This window comes from Carcharodon carcharias, chromosome 30 (assembly GCF_017639515.1).
Source record: "Carcharodon carcharias isolate sCarCar2 chromosome 30, sCarCar2.pri, whole genome shotgun sequence".
Taxonomy (NCBI): domain Eukaryota; kingdom Metazoa; phylum Chordata; class Chondrichthyes; order Lamniformes; family Lamnidae; genus Carcharodon; species Carcharodon carcharias.
The window spans coordinates 5,440,933-5,458,045 of NC_054496.1; the positions used below are offsets into that span (position 1 = coordinate 5,440,933).

General features: G+C 53.7%; 1 protein-coding gene across 2 annotated transcripts; it reads right to left on the reverse strand.

Annotated features, from left to right (window-relative positions):
• Positions 1–312: 312 nt before the first annotated feature.
• On the reverse strand, positions 313–16,798 carry LOC121271316 (alpha-N-acetylgalactosaminide alpha-2,6-sialyltransferase 3-like). Of its 2 annotated transcripts, XM_041177229.1 has the most exons (5): positions 16,592–16,798; positions 9,788–9,988; positions 8,448–8,854; positions 5,528–5,635; positions 313–662 (listed from the first exon to the last, which is right to left on the reverse strand). In XM_041177229.1, exons 1-5 carry the CDS (start codon positions 16,610–16,612, stop codon positions 473–475), a joined length of 927 nt encoding a protein of 308 aa, XP_041033163.1. In that variant the 5' UTR covers positions 16,613–16,798; the 3' UTR covers positions 313–472. The 2 variants fall into 2 exon arrangements, with proteins under 2 accessions (XP_041033163.1, XP_041033164.1); XM_041177230.1 differs by lacking the exon at positions 9,788–9,988.
• Between the last annotated feature and the right edge of the window lie 315 nt (positions 16,799–17,113).

The following is a 17,113-nucleotide window of genomic DNA, read 5'->3' on the forward strand; positions in this document are numbered from 1 at the left end:
ATGAACAGCAATTAAAGCAGATTCTTAACACCAGCTCCTTTAACGATGATTAATATTTGCTAGAGGTTGCCTGGCAAGGGACTGACAAAAAGATATTGGTGGCATTCCCAATTGGGAAAGCTAGGATCCACGAAGGACGAGCTGAACTGGTCTCAAGTTTTCTAATATTCTCCTGGTGTTGTGCTGCTTGTGTCCAAATTGATTTATGATCAGTTCATTGACTTTCATCACCAGCCTCACAAAACAATGTGGCCTCGCCCTGTCCGTCTGTTCAACTGAAGACAAAGGAGCGGTGACAATTGTGCCTCACACTGGGTAAAGTGGTTCTTTATTAATAACTATCTAGACATTACAAGTGCAGGAACAAGGTCACTGCTTTTATTGTCCAATTGTCCTAGTGTTGCTGATGCAGGTTTGGGTGAGAAGCTGCTGCCAGCGACTCCCACATCTTCAAGGTGAGGGTTGATTTGTATCAGGAGATTTGCCAGGCGGGATTGAAGAATTTGATCTTCCTCTCTTTTGCCCATTTCGCAAAGACGCTTTTCTCGGTGATGAACCGGTGCCCACCGTATTTCGCATTCTCGTGCAGGTAATACTCGGCACATTCCTCCTGCCCACTCGGTTCATAGTAATGATACGGGACACTTCTATGGCCATCAGCACTGTAGACGGGAGAGACATATTATTCTCCAAAAGAATGACGAAGACCAACCAATCCTAAACTAAACTGAGACACCTAAAAATCCAGGCTAACACTCTACTGCAGTACAGAGGGAGTGCTGCACTGTCGTAGGGTCAGTACTGAGAGAGTGCAGCACTGTCAGAGGGTCAGTACTGAGGGAGTGCAGCAATGTCAGAGGGTCAGTACTGAGGGAGTGCTGCACTGTCAGAGGGTCAGTACTGAGGGATTGCTGCACTGTCAGAGGGTCAGTACTGAGGGAGTGCTGCACTGTCAGAGGGTCAGTACTGAAGGAGTGCTGCACTGTCAGAGGGTCAGTACTGAGGGAGTGCTGCACTGTCAGAGAGTCAGTACTGAGGGAGTGCAGCACTGTCAGAGGGGCAGTACTGAGGGAGTGCAGCACTGTCAGAGGGTCAGTACTGAGGGAGTGCTGCACTGTCAGAGGGTCAGTACTGAGGGAGCGCTGCACTGTCAGAGAGTCAGCAATGATGGAGTGCTGCACTCTCAGAGGGTCAGTACTGAGGGAGTGCTGCACTGTCAGAGGGTCAGTACTGAGGGAGCGCTGCACTGTCAGAGAGTCAGTACTGAGGGAGTGCTGCACTGTCAGAGGGTCGGTACAGAGGGAGTGCTGCACTGTCAGAGGGTCAGTACTGAGGGAGTGCTGCACTGTCAGAGAGTCAGTACTGAGGGAGTGCAGCACTGTCAGAGGGGCAGTACTGAGGGAGTGCAGCACTGTTAGAGGGTCAGTACTGAGGGAGTGCTGCACTGTCAGAGGGTCAGTACTGAGGGAGCGCTGCACTGTCAGAGAGTCAGTAATGAGGGAGTGCTGCACTGTCAGAGGGTCAGTACTGAGTGAGTGCTGCACTGTCAGAGGGTCAGTACTGAGGGAGTGCTGCACTGTCAGAGAGTCAGTACTGAGGGAGTGCTGCACTGTCAGAGGGTAGGTACAGAGGGAGTGCTGCACTGTCAGAGAGTCAGTACTGAGGGAGTGCTGCATTGTCAGAGGGTCAGTACTGAGGGAGTGCAGCACTGTCAGAGGGTCAGTACTGAGGGAGTGCAGCACTGTCAGAGGGTCAGTACTGAGGGAGTGCTGCACTGTCAGAGGGTCAGTACTGAGGGAGTGCTGCACTGTCAGAGGGTCAGTACTGAGGGAGTGCTGCACTGTCAGAGGGTCAGTACAGAGGGAGTGCTGCACTGTCAGAGGGTCAGTACTGAGGGAGTGCTGCACTGTCAGAGGGTCAGTACTGAGGGAGCGCTGCACTGTCAGAGGGTCAGTACTGAGGGAGCGCTGCACTGTCAGAGGGTCAGTACTGAGGGAGCGCTGCACTGTCAGAGGGTCAGTACTGAGGGAGTGCTGCACTGTCAGAGGGTCAGTACTGAGGGAGTGCTGCCCTGTCGTAGGGTCAGTATTGAGGGAGTGCTGCACTGTCGGAGGGTCAGTACTGAGGGAGTGCTGCACTGGCAGAGGGTCAGTACTGAGGGAGTGCTGCACTGTCAGAGGGTCAGTACTGAGGGAGTGCTGCACTGTCAGAGGGTCAGTACTGAGGGAGTGCTGCACTGTCAGAGGGTCAGTACAGAGGGAGTGCTGCACTGTCAGAGGGTCAGTACTGAGGGAGTGCTGCACTGTCAGAGGGTCAGTACTGAGGGAGCGCTGCACTGTCAGAGGGTCAGTACTGAGGGAGCGCTGCACTGTCAGAGGGTCAGTACTGAGGGAGCGCTGCACTGTCAGAGGGTCAGTACTGAGGGAGTGCTGCACTGTCAGAGGGTCAGTACTGAGGGAGTGCTGCCCTGTCGTAGGGTCAGTATTGAGGGAGTGCTGCACTGTCGGAGGGTCAGTACTGAGGGAGTGCTGCACTGGCAGAGGGTCAGTACTGAGGGAGTGCTGCACTGTCGGAGGGTCAGTACTGAGGGAGTGCTGCACTGGCAGAGGGTCAGTACTGAGGGAGTGCTGCACTGTCAGAGGGTCAGTACTGAGGGAGCGCTGCACTGTCAGAGGGTCAGTACTGAGGGAGCGCTGCACTGTCGGAGGGTCAGTACTGAGGGAGCGCTGCACTGTCAGAGGGTCAGTACTGAGGGAGTGCTGCACTGGCAGAGGGTCAGTACTGAGGGACTGCTGCACTGTTGGAGAGTCAGTACTGAGGGAGCGCTGCACTGTCGGAGGGTCAGTACTGAGGGAGTGCTGCACCATCGGAGGGTCAGTACTGAGAGAGTGCTGCACTGTCGGAGGGTCAGTACTGAGGGAGGGCCGCACTGTCGGAGAGTCAGTACTGAGGGAGTGCTGCACTGTCGGAGGGTCAGTACTGAGGGAGGGCCGCACTGTCAGAGGGTCAGTACTGAGGGAGCGCTGCACTGTCAGAGGGTTAGTACTGAGGGAGCGCTGCACTGTCGGAGGGTCAGTACTGAGGGACTGCTGCACTGTTGGAGAGTCAGTACTGAGGGAGTGCTGCACTGTCGGAGGGTCAGTACTGAGGGAGGGCCGCACTGTCGGAGGGTCAGTACTGAGGGAGTGCTGCACTGTTGGAGGGTCAGTACTGAGGGAGTGCTGCGCTGTTGGAGGGTCAGTACTGAGGGAGTGCTGCACTGTTGGAGGGTCAGTACTGAGGGAGTGCTGCACTGTCGGAAGGTCAGTACTGAGGGAGTGCTGCACTGTCGGAAGGTCAGTACTGAGGGAGCGCCCCACTGGGTGCCGTCTTTCAGATGAGAATTTACACCAGGGCCCCATCTTCTTCCATGGGTGAATGGAAACGTCCCCATGGCAGTAATTTAAAGATGAGGAAGTGAATTCTCCCATGATGTCTTGGCCAATATTTAACCCTGAATCAACATCACAAAACAGATTATCTGGTCATTACCACATTGCTGTTTGTGGGAGCTTGCTGTGTGCAAATTGGCTCTTGTGTTTCTTACATTACAACAGTGACTAAATGGCTAAATGTACTGTAATAACTATGATGTACTGTAATGTTCTGTAATGAACTGTATTGTATTGTAATTTACTGTACTGAACTGTAATGCACAGTAATGAACTAATGTACAGTAATACAAAAACAGAATTACCTGGAAAAACTCAGCAGGTCTGGCAGCGTCGGCGGAGAAGAAAAGAGTTGACGTTTCGAGTCCTCATGACCCTTTGACAGAACTTAATGTACAGTAATGTTCTGTAATGTACTGCAATGTACTGAAATGTTCTATGATGTACGGTAATGGATTGTAATGTACTGCAATGTTCTGTAATGGACTGTAATGTACTGTAACATACAGTAATGAATTGTATTGTACGTAATGATCTTTAATGTACTATATTGTACTGAAATGTTCTGTATTGTACAATAATGGACTGGAACGTACTGTACTGTAATGGATTAAGGTATTGTAATGTACTGTGATACACTTTCAGGTGTCCTGAGGATATGAATTTGTTACAGAAATGTAGATTCTTTCTTTCTTTCGGTTCTTTTTCAGATTATTTGGTTTCTCCAGTCTCCTGACTAAATTGCTGAGGAATTAGAATTTGCCGCTTGCTTTGTGCCCAAGATTTTCCTGATTTGATAACTCGAATGTAATAGAGAGAAGATTAATAATTGTTTACCCCCAATCTGTCAGCTCCCTGTTGGTTATTATATTGCTCAGATCTGTTCCCTCTGCTTCACCCCGATCCCTTGGATGTGGAGATCTCTGTAATGTACTGTAATGTCTCTCTGATCCTGATCCCTGTGTGCAGGGATCTCCCTGACCCCGATCCCTGTGTGCGGGGATCTCCTTGATCCCGATTCCTGTGTGCGGGGATCTCCCTGATCCCGATTCCTGAGTGCAGGGATCTCTCTGATCCCAATTCCCCTGTGTGCGGGGATCTCTCTGATCCCGATCCCCCTGTGTGCGGGGATCTCTCTGATCCCGATCCCCCTGTGTGCGGGGATCTCTCTGATCCCGATCCCCCTGTGTGCGGGGATCTCTCTGATCCCGATCCCCCTGTGTGCGGGGATCTCTCTGATCCTGATCCCTGTGTGCGGGGATCTCTCTGATCCCGATCCCTGTGTGCAGGGATCTCTCTGATCCCGATCCCTGTGTGCGGGAATCTCCCTGATCCCGATCCCTGTGTGCGGGGATCTCTCTGATCCCGATACCCCTGTGTGCGGGGATCTCTCTGATCCTGATCCCTGTGTGCGGGGATCTCTCTGATCCCGATCCCTGTGTGTGGGGATCTCTCTGATCCCGATCCCCCTGTGTGCGGGGATCTCTCTGATCCCGATCCCTGTGTGCGGGGATCTCTCTGATCCCGATCCCTGTGTGCGGGGATCTCTCTGATCCCGATCCCTGTGTGCGGGGATCTCTCTGATCCCGATCCCTCTGTGTGCGGGGATCTCTCTGATCCCGATCCCTGTGTGCAGGGATTTCTCTGCTCCCGATCCCTGTGTGCGGGGATTTCTCTGCTCCCGATCCCTGTGTGCGGGGATCTCTCTGATCCCGATCCCTGTGTGCGGGGATTTCTCTGCTCCCGATCCCTGTGTGCGGGGATCTCTCTGATCCCGATCCCTGTGTGCGGGGATCTCTCTGATCCCGATCCCTGTGTGCGGGGATCTCTCCAGCCCTTCAAGACTCTATCACTTTGCTTTAAACACATTCATTTAAGTTTCTCATTATCCCAAACATGAACTAGTCACCTCTTCCAGAGTTTGTCCAATCACTGCAGGAGCACAGGGTGTGTGTGTCTGCGATGCCTTTCATGGTTGAAAAGGAAAACATTGTTGTGGCTCATGTTTAAATGGCCAATGCACATATAGGACTACCTGAGGGTCAGTGTTGTGGGAGGGGAGGGTCTGTTTTTGGTTAATGTGTCAGGAGCAGTACCTGCAGTAAGTATCGTTGATCATCCCATACACGTGAATGGTGTTGCAAGCTTCCATTGCCAAGATAAAGGTAAACCAGCCGGTACTGAGATAGGAACCAGAGAGCATCCTGAGAAACAGAGAGAGATATATATAGAGAGACATAGATACAGAGAGATATAGATACAGAGAGAGAGAGTGAGATACAGAGAGAGAGAGTGATAGAGAGAGAGAGTGAGATAGAGAGAGAGAGTGATAGAGAGAGAGAGTGAGATAGAGAGAGAGAGAGTGAGATAAAGAGAGATAGTGAGAGACAAAGAGATAGTGAGAGACAGAGATAGTGAAAGACAGAGAGATAGTGAGAGACAGAGAGAGAGGTAAAGACAGAGAGAGAGTGGGAGGGAGAGAAAAAACAGAGACAGCGGGAGAGAGAGAGACAGGCACACACAGAGAAAGACAGAGAGAGAGTGTGAGAGAGAGAGTGAGAGTGTGAGAGAGATAGAGTGAGAGTGAGTGAAAGAGAGACAGAGAGAGTGAGAGATAGAGTCAGAGAGTCAGAGTGAGAGAGTGAGAGAGCGAGAGAGCGAGAGAGAGAGAGCGAGATAGAGAGAGAGCGAGATAGAGAGAGAGAGTGAGATAGAGAGAGATAGTGAGAGACAGAGAGAGATAAAGACAGAAAGAGAGTGGATGGGAGAGAAAAAACAGACAGAGAGACAGGCACACACAGAGAAAAACAGAGAGAGAGTGAGAGAGATAGAGAGAGTGAGACAGAGACAGAGTGAGAGAGATAGAGTGAGAGTGAGACAGAGACAGAGAGAGTGAGAGATAGAGTGAGAGATTGAGAGAGAGGGTGAGAGACAGAGAGGGTGAGAGAGACAGACAGAGAGAGAGAGAGACAGACAGAGAGAGAGAGAGTGAGACAGAGAGGAAGTGACAGAGAGAGAGAGACAGAGAGAGAGAGAGACAGAGAGAGAGACAGACAGAGCGAGAGAGACAGAGACAGGGAGAGAGACAGAGAGAGGGAGACAGAGAGACAGAGACAGGGAGAGAGACAGCTGGTTAGAGTTAGAGGAACATTCAGAAACCTGAGCACTAGGTCAGAAATCCCAGCCACAGAGTGACTGGGCGGGGTCTGAGGGTCACTGTTGCCTGTGTGTGGGCACAGGATACTGTGCCCAAGATACAAAATGCCAGCTCCAATCACCAGCCTTTGGGCACAGGACAAGCTCAGGAGACCTTTACTTAGGTTGCCAACTTTGGGAGGACCGATTCCTGGAGGTTTCATTCCATTCACTGAGGGGGGCAGTCTTTACCGCCACCCCCCCCCACCCCCACACCCCCCGCCGCCCCACCACCATACCCAATATTTTTATTACAATGGAAATTAAATCACACCCAAAGAAAACTGAGCGACAGTTTCTTTCTCTCATTCATATAAAAGCAAAATTCTGCGGACGCTCAAAATCTGAAACAAAAGCAGCAAATGCTGGATAAACTCAGCAGGTCTGACAGCCTCTGCGGAGAGAGGGACAGAGTTAACGTTTCCAGTCCGTGTGACTCTTCTTCAGAGCTACAGAGAAGTAAAAATGTGATGGAATTTAGACTGTTGGGGTGGGGGGGGGGGAAAGCTGGATAGAAGGCCAGTGATAGGTGGGGGCAAAGGAGGGATCGACAAAGATGTCATGGACAAATGGACAAAGGGGGTGTTTATGGTGATGATTCTGGCTAGAGGAGGTGCTGATGGTGACATTAAGGTCAGAAAGCAGAACGTGGTAATAGCAGGACAAGGGTGAGCACTCTGGAAAGAACAACATGAACAAGTGACAGATGGTCCTTGTGGGGTGGGGTGGGGGTGGGGGGGAAGGGATTGAAAATGGGATAAGAAGTGGGGATAAAAAGTGGGGTAAAAACAATGGATATATGAATGAAAATAAAAACATAAAAATAAAAATAAGCGGACAAAAAAATAGAAATGAATTTTGAAAAAAGGGATAAAGGAATAGTGAAGATAGAGGAGAGAGTTCATGGTCTGAAGTTGTTGAATCAATGTTAAGTCCGGAAGGCTGGAAATAACTAGGCACTTTCCAGCCTCCTGGATTGAATATTGATTGAACAACTTCAGACCATGAACTCTCTCCTCCATCCCCACCCACACAGGCAACTGTGACTCTCAGACTCTTTTTATTTTTTATCCACTTATTTTTATTTTTATTAATTTTTATCTTCATTCATTTATTTGTTGTTTTATCCCCCTTTATTTATCCCCACCATCTTATCCCATTTTCGATCCCCATTTTTTCCCCCCACAGCTACCCTCTCCCCCTCCCCCCACCCCACAGCCACCTCCTCCCCCCACCCCATCCCACCCCACCCCACAAGGACCATCTGTCACTTGTTCATGTTGTTCTTTCCAGAGTGCTCACCCTTGTCCTGCCATTACCACGTTCTACTTTCTGACCTTAATGTCACCATCAGCACCTCCTTTAGCCGGAATCATCACCATAAACACCCCCTTTGTCCATTTGTCCATGACATCTTTGTCGATCCCTCCTTTGCCCCCAACTATCGCTGGCCTTCTATCCAGCTTCACCCGCTCCACACCCCCCCCCTCAAACAGTATAAATTCCATCACATTTTTACTTCTCTGTAGCTCTGAAGAAGAGTCACACGGACTGGAAACGTTAACTCTGTCCCTCTCTCCGCAGAGGCTGTCAGACCTGCTGAGTTTATCCAGCATTTGCTGCTTTTGTCTCTTTTTCTCGTGGTCTATTTGATTTTTCTCCTGGGTCTTTACCTGCAGTGGTACTCTGGAGAACACGGTTTCATTCCAGCAGATACCACGACGACCCTGGGAGGTTGGCAACCCTTCCCACTGATGTAGCAACAACGTCGTGTTTGAGAAAACAGTCCTGGGTCTGGTCCCGGAACCTTGTTTCACTTACCTGTCCTTTCCGGTCTCCTTTTTAAAAGCCCCATCACAGTATCGCATCTGTTCCTCTGTCAGAGTGTAAAGCTTAGCGGATGGAAAGCGATTTTGAACAGTCCTCAGCATATTATAGACCAATCCCTTGCCGTCGCGCCTCATGTTCCGTTGAGGACCCCAGAAGATGTAGATGGAGCTGTTGAGGTGGGAGGTGAAAGCTTCTTGCTGGAGGAGCCATGGGGTGCTGGTGTGAGACACCACTCTCACTGTGGTCTTGCTGCCCACGTCAGACTGATATCCCTCTGTAGGTGCATTGTTCATCCGCCACACACACTCTGATCGGTCAATCTCCACTCCCAGACCTGTGCCCAACATCTGGCCAGAGCTGGAGACAATGCTGCACTGGTCACAGCGGAGGGCCAGTGGCTATAAGCAGAAACAGACACGCTCACAGCTCAGTCTTCATATCCATCTCCCCTCCTATCGTTATAGGTACTTCATTATCTCAGGATCATTCTTCACAGGGGGGATTATGGACAGTGGGGGTCAATGGGCTGACCAGCAGGAACTGCACCCAAACTGTTACCAGGTCAGTAACTCCCAGTGCAGTACTGAGGGAGCACAGCTCTGTCAGGGGGTCAGCACTGAAGCAGTGCCGCACTGTCAGGGGGTCGGCACTGAAGGAGTGCCGCACTGTCAGGGGGCCGGCACTGAAGCAGTGCCGCACTGTCAGGGGGCCGGCACTGAAGCAGTGCCGCACTGTCAGGGGGTCGGCACTGAAGGAGTGCCGCACTGTCAGGGGGCCGGCACTGAAGGAGTGCCGCACTGTCAGGGGGCCGGCACTGAAGCAGTGCCGCACTGTCAGGGGGTCGGCACTGAAGGAGTGCCGCACTGTCAGGGGGCCGGCACTGAAGGAGTGCCGCACTGTCAGGGGGCCGGCACTGAAGCAGTGCCGCACTGTCAGGGGGTCAGCACTGAAGGAGTGCCGCACTGTCAGGGGGTCAGTGCTGAGGGAATGCCGCACTGTTGGAGGTGCCATCTGCCCCTCATATAGATATAAAAGATCTCATGGCACCATCTGAAGCGTAGGGGAGTTCTGCCTGGTGAATTGGTCAATATGTATCCCTCAATCAACATCACAAAAACTGACTTCATCATCACATTACTGTTTGTGGGAGCTTGCTATAGGCAAATTGGCTGCCATATTTCCGACATTACAACACTACACTTCAAGAAGTGCTTCAATGCTTGTAAAGCACTTAGGGACATACTGAGAATGTGAAAGGCACTATATAAATGCAAGTACTTCACAAAATGCTGGTAGGTGTATGAGGGGCGCTGTCTCACTAGGGTACTTACCTGCTGCTCTGCTAGGCTAATGTAACCCCGCAGCACCTTGGAATCCTTTACAAAAAGACCAAGGAAATGACTCCGGCTGCTTCCTGGCCCCCCAGCCAACTGGGAGAGTATTACGGGGTAGGGAGACTGATGGATGTAATGCACCACGACAATAATGAATGCCACTCCTCCAATCAGAGCCACTGCTACCAGAACATTCAGCTGGATAAAAACATAAATAAATGAAAGGTCACATAATGAACCAGGTTGTAGAACACTGTGTTCAGACTGGGACTGTACATGCAGAAGATATTAAACTTAGACTGAGTGCAGCACTGATTCACCAGAACAATACTGAGGGAGTGCTGCAGTGTCTGACAGTCAGCACTGTGGGGGTGCCGCACCATCGGAGGGGCAGTGCTGAGGGAGCACCGCACCATCGGAGGGGCAGTGCTGAGGGAGCACCGCACCATCGGAGGGGCAGTGCTGAGGGAGCACCGCACCATCGGAGGGGCAGTGCTGAGGGAGCACCGCACCATCGGAGGGGCAGTGCTGAGGGAGCACCGCACCATCGGAGGGGCAGTGCTGAGGGAGTGCCGCACTGTCTGATGGTCAGCGCTGAGGGGGTGCTGCACCATCGGAGGGGCAGTGCTGAGGGGGTGCTGCACCATCGGAGGGGCAGCGCTGAGGGAGCGCCGCACCATCGAAGGGGCAGTGCTGAGGTGGTCTGGCCAATATTTATCCCTCAACCAAAATACACTGAAACAGATTATCTGGTTATTGTGGAATCTTGCTGTGCACAAATTGACGGCTGCGTTTCATACATCACAACAGTGACTAGACTTCAAAAAATATTTCATTAGCTCTGATGTGCTTTGGGAGGTCCTGTGGTCATGACTGGGGGTTTAGAAGTGGAGGAGGAAGAGTTTTGGAAAGGAATTCTGGATCCTAGCACCTCAGTCACAGAAAGCTGCAGGGTTTAAAATCAAGAGTTCTCAAGAGAGCAGAATTGGATGAGTGCAGAGATCTCAGAGGGTTGGAGGAGGTTACAGAGATAGGGAGGGGTGAAGTCATGGAGTGATTTGAAAACAAGGCCAAGGGGCAGGAGTGATGGAGTGAATGGGGGCGGGGGGTAATGAGTGAATGGGTGCGGGGGGTAATGGGTGAATGGGTGCGGGGGGTAATGGGTGAATGGGTGCGGGGGGTAATGGGTGAATGGGTGCGGGGGGTAATGAGTGAATGGGTGCGGGGGGTAATGAGTGAATGGGTGCGGGGGGTAATGAGTGAATGGGTGCGGGGGGTAATGAGTGAATGGGTGCGGGGGGTAATGAGTGAATGGGTGCGGGGGGTAATAAGTGAATGGGTGCAGGGGGTAATGAGTGAATGGGTGCGGGGGGTAATGAGTGAATGGGGGTAGGGGGTAATGAGTGAATGGGTGCGGGGGGTAATGGGTGAATGGGTGCGGGGGGTAATGGGTCTATGGAGGGAGGAGGTGTGGGGGTAATGAGTGAATGGGTGCGGGGGGTAATGAGTGAATGGGTGCGGGGGGTAATGAGTGAATGGGTGCGGGGGGTAATGAGTGAATGGGTGCGGGGGGTAATGAGTGAATGGGTGCGGGGGATAATGGGTGAATGGGTGCGGGGGGTAATGGGTGAATGGGTGCGGGGGTAATGAATGAATGGGTGCGGGGGGTAATGGGTGAATGGGTGCGGGGGGTAATGGGTGAATGGGTGCGGGGGGTAATGAGTGAATGGGTGCGGGGGGTAATGGGTGAATGTGTGCGGGGGGTAGTGGGTGAATGGGTGCGGGGGGTAATGGGTGAATGGGTGCGGGGGTAATGGGTGAATGGGTGCGGGGGGTAATGAGTGAATGGGTGCGGGGGGTAATGAGTGAATGGGTACGGGGGGTAATAAGTGAATGGGTGCGGGGGGTAATGAGTGAATGGGTGCGGGGGGTAATGAGTGAATGGGTGCGGGGGGTAATGAGTGAATGGGTGCGGGGGGAAATGAGTGAATGGGTGCGGGGGGTAATGAGTGAATGGGTGTGGGGGCTAATGAGTGAATGGGTGCGGGGGGTAATGAGTGAATGGGTGCGGGGGGTAATGAGTGAATGGGTGTGGGGGGTAATGAGTGAATGGGTGCGGGGGGTAATGGGTGAATGGGTGCGGGGGGTAATGAGTGAATGGGTGCGGGGGGTAATGAGTGAATGGGTGCGGGGGTAATGAGTGAATGGGTGCGGGGGGTAATGAGTGAATGGGTGCGGGGGGTAATGAGTGAATGGGTGCGGGGGGTAATGAGTGAATGGGTGCGGGGGGTAATGAGTGAATGGGTGCGGGGGGTAATGAGTGAATGGGTGCGGGGGGTAATGGGTGAATGGGTGCGGGGGGTAATGAGTGAATGGGTGCGGGGGGTAATGAGTGAATGGGTGCGGGGGGTAATGGGTGAATGGGGGCGGGGGGTAATGAGTGAATGGGTGCGGGGGGTAATGGGTGAATGGGTGCGGGGGGTAATGGGTCTATGGAGGGAGGAGGTGCGGGGGGTAATGAGTGAATGGGTGCGGGGGGTAATGAGTGAATGGGTGCGGGGGGTAATGAGTGAATGGGTGCGGGGGGTAATGAGTGAATGGGTGCGGGGGGTAATGAGTGAATGGGTGCGGGGGGTAATGGGTGAATGGGTGCGGGGGGTAATGAGTGAATGGGTGCGGGGGGTAATGAGTGAATGGGTGCGGGGGGTAATGAGTGAATGGGTGCGGGGGGTAATGAGTGAATGGGTGCGGGGGGTAATGAGTGAATGGGTGCGGGGGGTAATGAGTGAATGGGTGCGGGGGGGTAATGAGTGAATGGGTGCGGGGGGTAATGAGTGAATGGGTGCGGTGGGTAATGAGTGAATGGGTGCGGGGGGTAATGAGTGAATGGGTGCGGGGGGTAATGAGTGAATGGGTGCGGGGGGTAATGAGCGAATGGGTGCGGGGGGTAATGAGCGAATGGGTGCGGGGGGGTAATGAGCGAATGGGTGCGGGGGGTAATGGGTGAATGGGGGCAGGGGGGGTAATGGGTGAATGGGTGCGGGGGGTAATGGGTCTATGGAGGGAGGAGGTGTGGGGGTAATGAGTGAATGGGTGCGGGGGGTAATGGGTGAATGGGTGCGGGGGGTAATGGGTGAATGGGTGCGGGGGGTAATGTGTGAATGGGTGCGGGGGGTAATGGGTGAATGGGTGCGGGGGGTAATGGGTGAATGGGTGCGGGGGGCAATGAGTGAATGGGTGCGGGGGGTAATGAGTGAATGGGTGCGGGGGGTAATGAGTGAATGGGTGCGGGGGGTAATGGGTGAATGGGTGCGGGGGGTAATGGGTGAATGGGTGCGGGGGATAATGAGTGAATGGGTGCGGGGGGTAATGAGTGAATGGGTGCGGGGGGTAATGAGTGAATGGGTGCGGGGGGTAATGATTGAATGGGTGCGGGGGGTAATGGGTGAATGGGTGCGGGGGGTAATGGGTGAATGGGTGCGGGGGGTAATGAGTGAATGGGTGCGGGGGGTAATGAGTGAATGGGTGCGGGGGGTAATGGGTGAATGGGTGCGGGGGGTAATGGGTGAATGGGTGCGGGGGGTAATGAGTGAATGGGTGCGGGGGGTAATGAGTGAATGGGTGCGGGGGGTAATGGGTGAATGGGTGCGGGGGGTAATGGGTGAATGGGTGCGGGGGGTAATGAGTGAATGGGTGCGGGTGGGAATGGGTGAATGTGTGCGGGGGGTAATGGGTGAATGGGTGCGGGGGGTAATGGGTGAAAGGGTGCGGGGGGTAATGGGTGAATGGGTGCGGGGGGTAATGAGTGAATGGGTGCGGGGGGTAATGGGTGAATGGGGGCAGGGGGGGTAATGGGTGAATGGGTGCAGGGGGTAATGAGTGAATGGGTGCGGGGGGTAATGAGTGAATGGGTGCGGGGGGTAATGGGTGAATGGGTGCGGGGGGTAATGGGTGAATGGGTGCGGGGGGTAATGGGTGAATGGGTGCGGGGGGTAATGGGTGAATGGGTGCGGGGGGTAATGGGTCTATGGAGGGAGGAGGTGTGGGGGTAATGAGTGAATGGGTGCGGGGGGTAATGAGTGAATGGGTGCGGGGGGTAATGAGTGAATGGGTGCGGGGGGTAATGGGTGAATGGGTGCGGGGGGTAATGGGTGAATTGGTGCGGGGGGTAATGAGTGAATGGGTGCGGTGGGTAATGAGTGAATGGGTGCGGGGGGTAATGAGTGAATGGGTGCGGGGGGTAATGAGTGAATGGGTGTGGGGGGTAATGAGTGAATGGGTGCAGGTGGTAATGAGTGAATGGGTGCGGGGGGTAATGAGTGAATGGGTGCGGGGGGTAATGAGTGAATGGGGGTAGGGGGTAATGAGTGAATGGGTGCGGGGGGTAATGGGTGAATGGGTGCGGGGGGTAATGGGTCTATGGAGGGAGGAGGTGTGGGGGTAATGAGTGAATGGGTGCGGGGGGTAATGAGTGAATGGGTGCGGGGGGGTAATGAGTGAATGGGTGCGGGGGGTAATGGGTGAATGGGTGCGGGGGGTAATGGGTGAATGGGTGCGGGGGGTAATGGGTCTATGGAGGGAGGAGGTGTGGGGGTAATGGGTGAATGGGTGCGGGGGGGTAATGGGTGAAAGGGTGCGGGGGGTAATGGGTGAATGGGTGCGGGGGGTAATGAGTGAATGGGTGCGGGGGGTAATGAGTGAATGGGTGCGGGGGGTAATGGGTGAATGGGGGCAGGGGGGGTAATGGGTGAATGGGTGCAGGGGGTAATGAGTGAATGGGTGCGGGGGGTAATGAGTGAATGGGTGCGGGGGGTAATGGGTGAATGGGTGCGGGGGGTAATGGGTGAATGGGTGCGGGGGGTAATGGGTGAATGGGTGCGGGGGGTAATGGGTGAATGGGTGCGGGGGGTAATGGGTCTATGGAGGGAGGAGGTGTGGGGGTAATGAGTGAATGGGTGCGGGGGGTAATGAGTGAATGGGTGCGGGGGGTAATGGGTGAATGGGTGCGGGAGGTAATGAGTGAATGGGTGTGGGGGGTAATGAGTGAATGGGTGCGGGTGGTAATGAGTGAATGGGTGCGGGGGGTAATGAGTGAATGGGTGCGGGGGGTAATGAGTGAATGGGGGTAGGGGGTAATGAGTGAATGGGTGCGGGGGGTAATGGGTGAATGGGTGCGGGGGGTAATGGGTCTATGGAGGGTGGAGGTGTGGGGGTAATGAGTGAATGGGTGCGGGGGGTAATGAGTGAATGGGTGCGGGGGGTAATGAGTGAATGTGTGCGGGGGGTAATGGGTGAATGGGTGTGGGGGGTAATGGGTGAATGGGTGCGCGGAGTAATGGGTGAATGGGTGCGGGGGGTAATGAGTGAATGGGTGCGGGGGGTAATGAGTGAATGGGTGCGGGGGGTAATGAGTGAATGGGTGCGGGGGGTAATGAGTGAATGGGTGCGGGGGGTAATGGGTGAATGGGTGCGGGGGGTAATGGGTGAATGGGTGCGGGGGATAATGGGTGAATGGGTGCGGGGGGTAATGAGTGAATGGGTGCGGGGGGTAATGAGTGAATGGGTGCGGGGGGTAATGAGTGAATGGGTGCGGGGGGTAATGAGTGAATGGGTGCGGGGGGTAATGGGTCTATGGAGGGAGGAGGTGTGGGGGGAATGGGTGAATGGGGGCTGGGAGGTAATGGGTGAATGGGGGCAGGGGGGGTAATGGGTGAATAGGGGCAGGGAGGTAATGGGTGAATGTGGGTAGGGGGTAATGAGTGAATGGGGGCAGGGGCGGTAATGGATGAATGGGGGCAGGGGGGGTTATGAGTGAATGGGGGCAGGGGCAGTAGTGGGTGAACGGGGTGTAGGGGGGTAATGAGTGATGGGGGCAGGGGGTAATAGGTGAATGGGGGTAGGGGGTAATAGGTGAACGGGGGTAGGGGGTAATGGGTGATGGGAGCAGGGGGGTAATGGGTAAATGGGGGCAGGTGGGTAATGAGTGATGGGGCAGGGGGTAATGGGTGAACGGGGGCAGGTGGGTAATGGGTGAACAGGGGCAGAGGGTAATGAGTGATGGGGGCAGGGGGATAATGAGTGATGGGGTAGGGGGTAATAGGTGAATGGGGGTAGGGGGTAATGGGTGATGGGAGCAGGGGGTAATGAGTGATGGGGGCAGGGGGATAATGAGCGATGGGGGTAGGGGGTAATAGGTGAACGGGGGGTAGGGGGTAATGGGTGATGGGAGCAGGGGGTAATGAGTGATGGGGGTAGGGGGTAATAGGTGAACGGGGGGTAGGGGGTAATGAGTGATGGGGGCAGGGGGTAATGGGTAAATGGGGGCAGGTGGGTAATGAGTGATGGGGGCAGGGGGTAATGGGTAAATGGGGGCAGGTGGGTAATGAGTGATGGGGCAGGGGGTAATGGGTGATGGGGCAGGGGGTAATGGGTGAACGGGGGTAGGGGGGTAATGAGTGATGGGGGCAGGGGAATAATGAGTGATGGCGCAGGGGAGGTGGGTGTGGGTTAAAATCCCTACATTATTTGTTTCTGCTTTTGTGTTTGGATTATTGTAGACACATTAAGCACTCCGATGGAATGCCACCACATTTACTGCAGCCTGTGCATTAACAAGTGGACTCGGACACAAGGGCAAAAGCAGCCAGTTTAACAAATATTTGCATTCAACTGAGAAGCTTTTAATATTGCAATTGTACAGGATCCTGGTACGAAGGCTGATACCGATTTACACTGACTGTCTCTTGCTCTCATGCTGCATTTCACCTCAATAAAAAGGGAGGGAAGAAAAGATGCATTTACCTTTTTCTGTGCATAAATCATCCTCAGTCCTTCTCCACAACGCAGGGTGTTCAAAGAGCGGGGAGGTAGGTGGGGGGCGTGTTTGTGATTGGAGCAATGACGCCCTTGTCAATACAAACAGCCATTTACACATTCTCAGGACACCATTCTTGCAGTGAAACCATGACTGGGCTTATCTCTGTCTCTGCTCTCGAGCAGCTTCACTCTCCCCCCCACCCCACTCCTCCCTCCTCCTCTCCGTGTCACATGACAGTGAGAGGAGGCCAGCTACAGTTTCATTAGCCCCAGGCTCCACTGTGAGTTGTACAAGATGAGCAATGAAGCTGGTCCTGTGCACTGTCGGACTGTGTGTTAAACTGGACCAGGCTGCTAGCAGCCTGTCATTGCTACTGATGGGTTTGCGATGTTGCTGATATTAAGTGGGGGGTGGGGTGGGGGGGTCACATTCCTCACTCCCCCCCCCCCCCCCCAAAAAAACCCTGCTTGATGCAGATAAACGCAGAGCCTGGTTTTAATGGACAA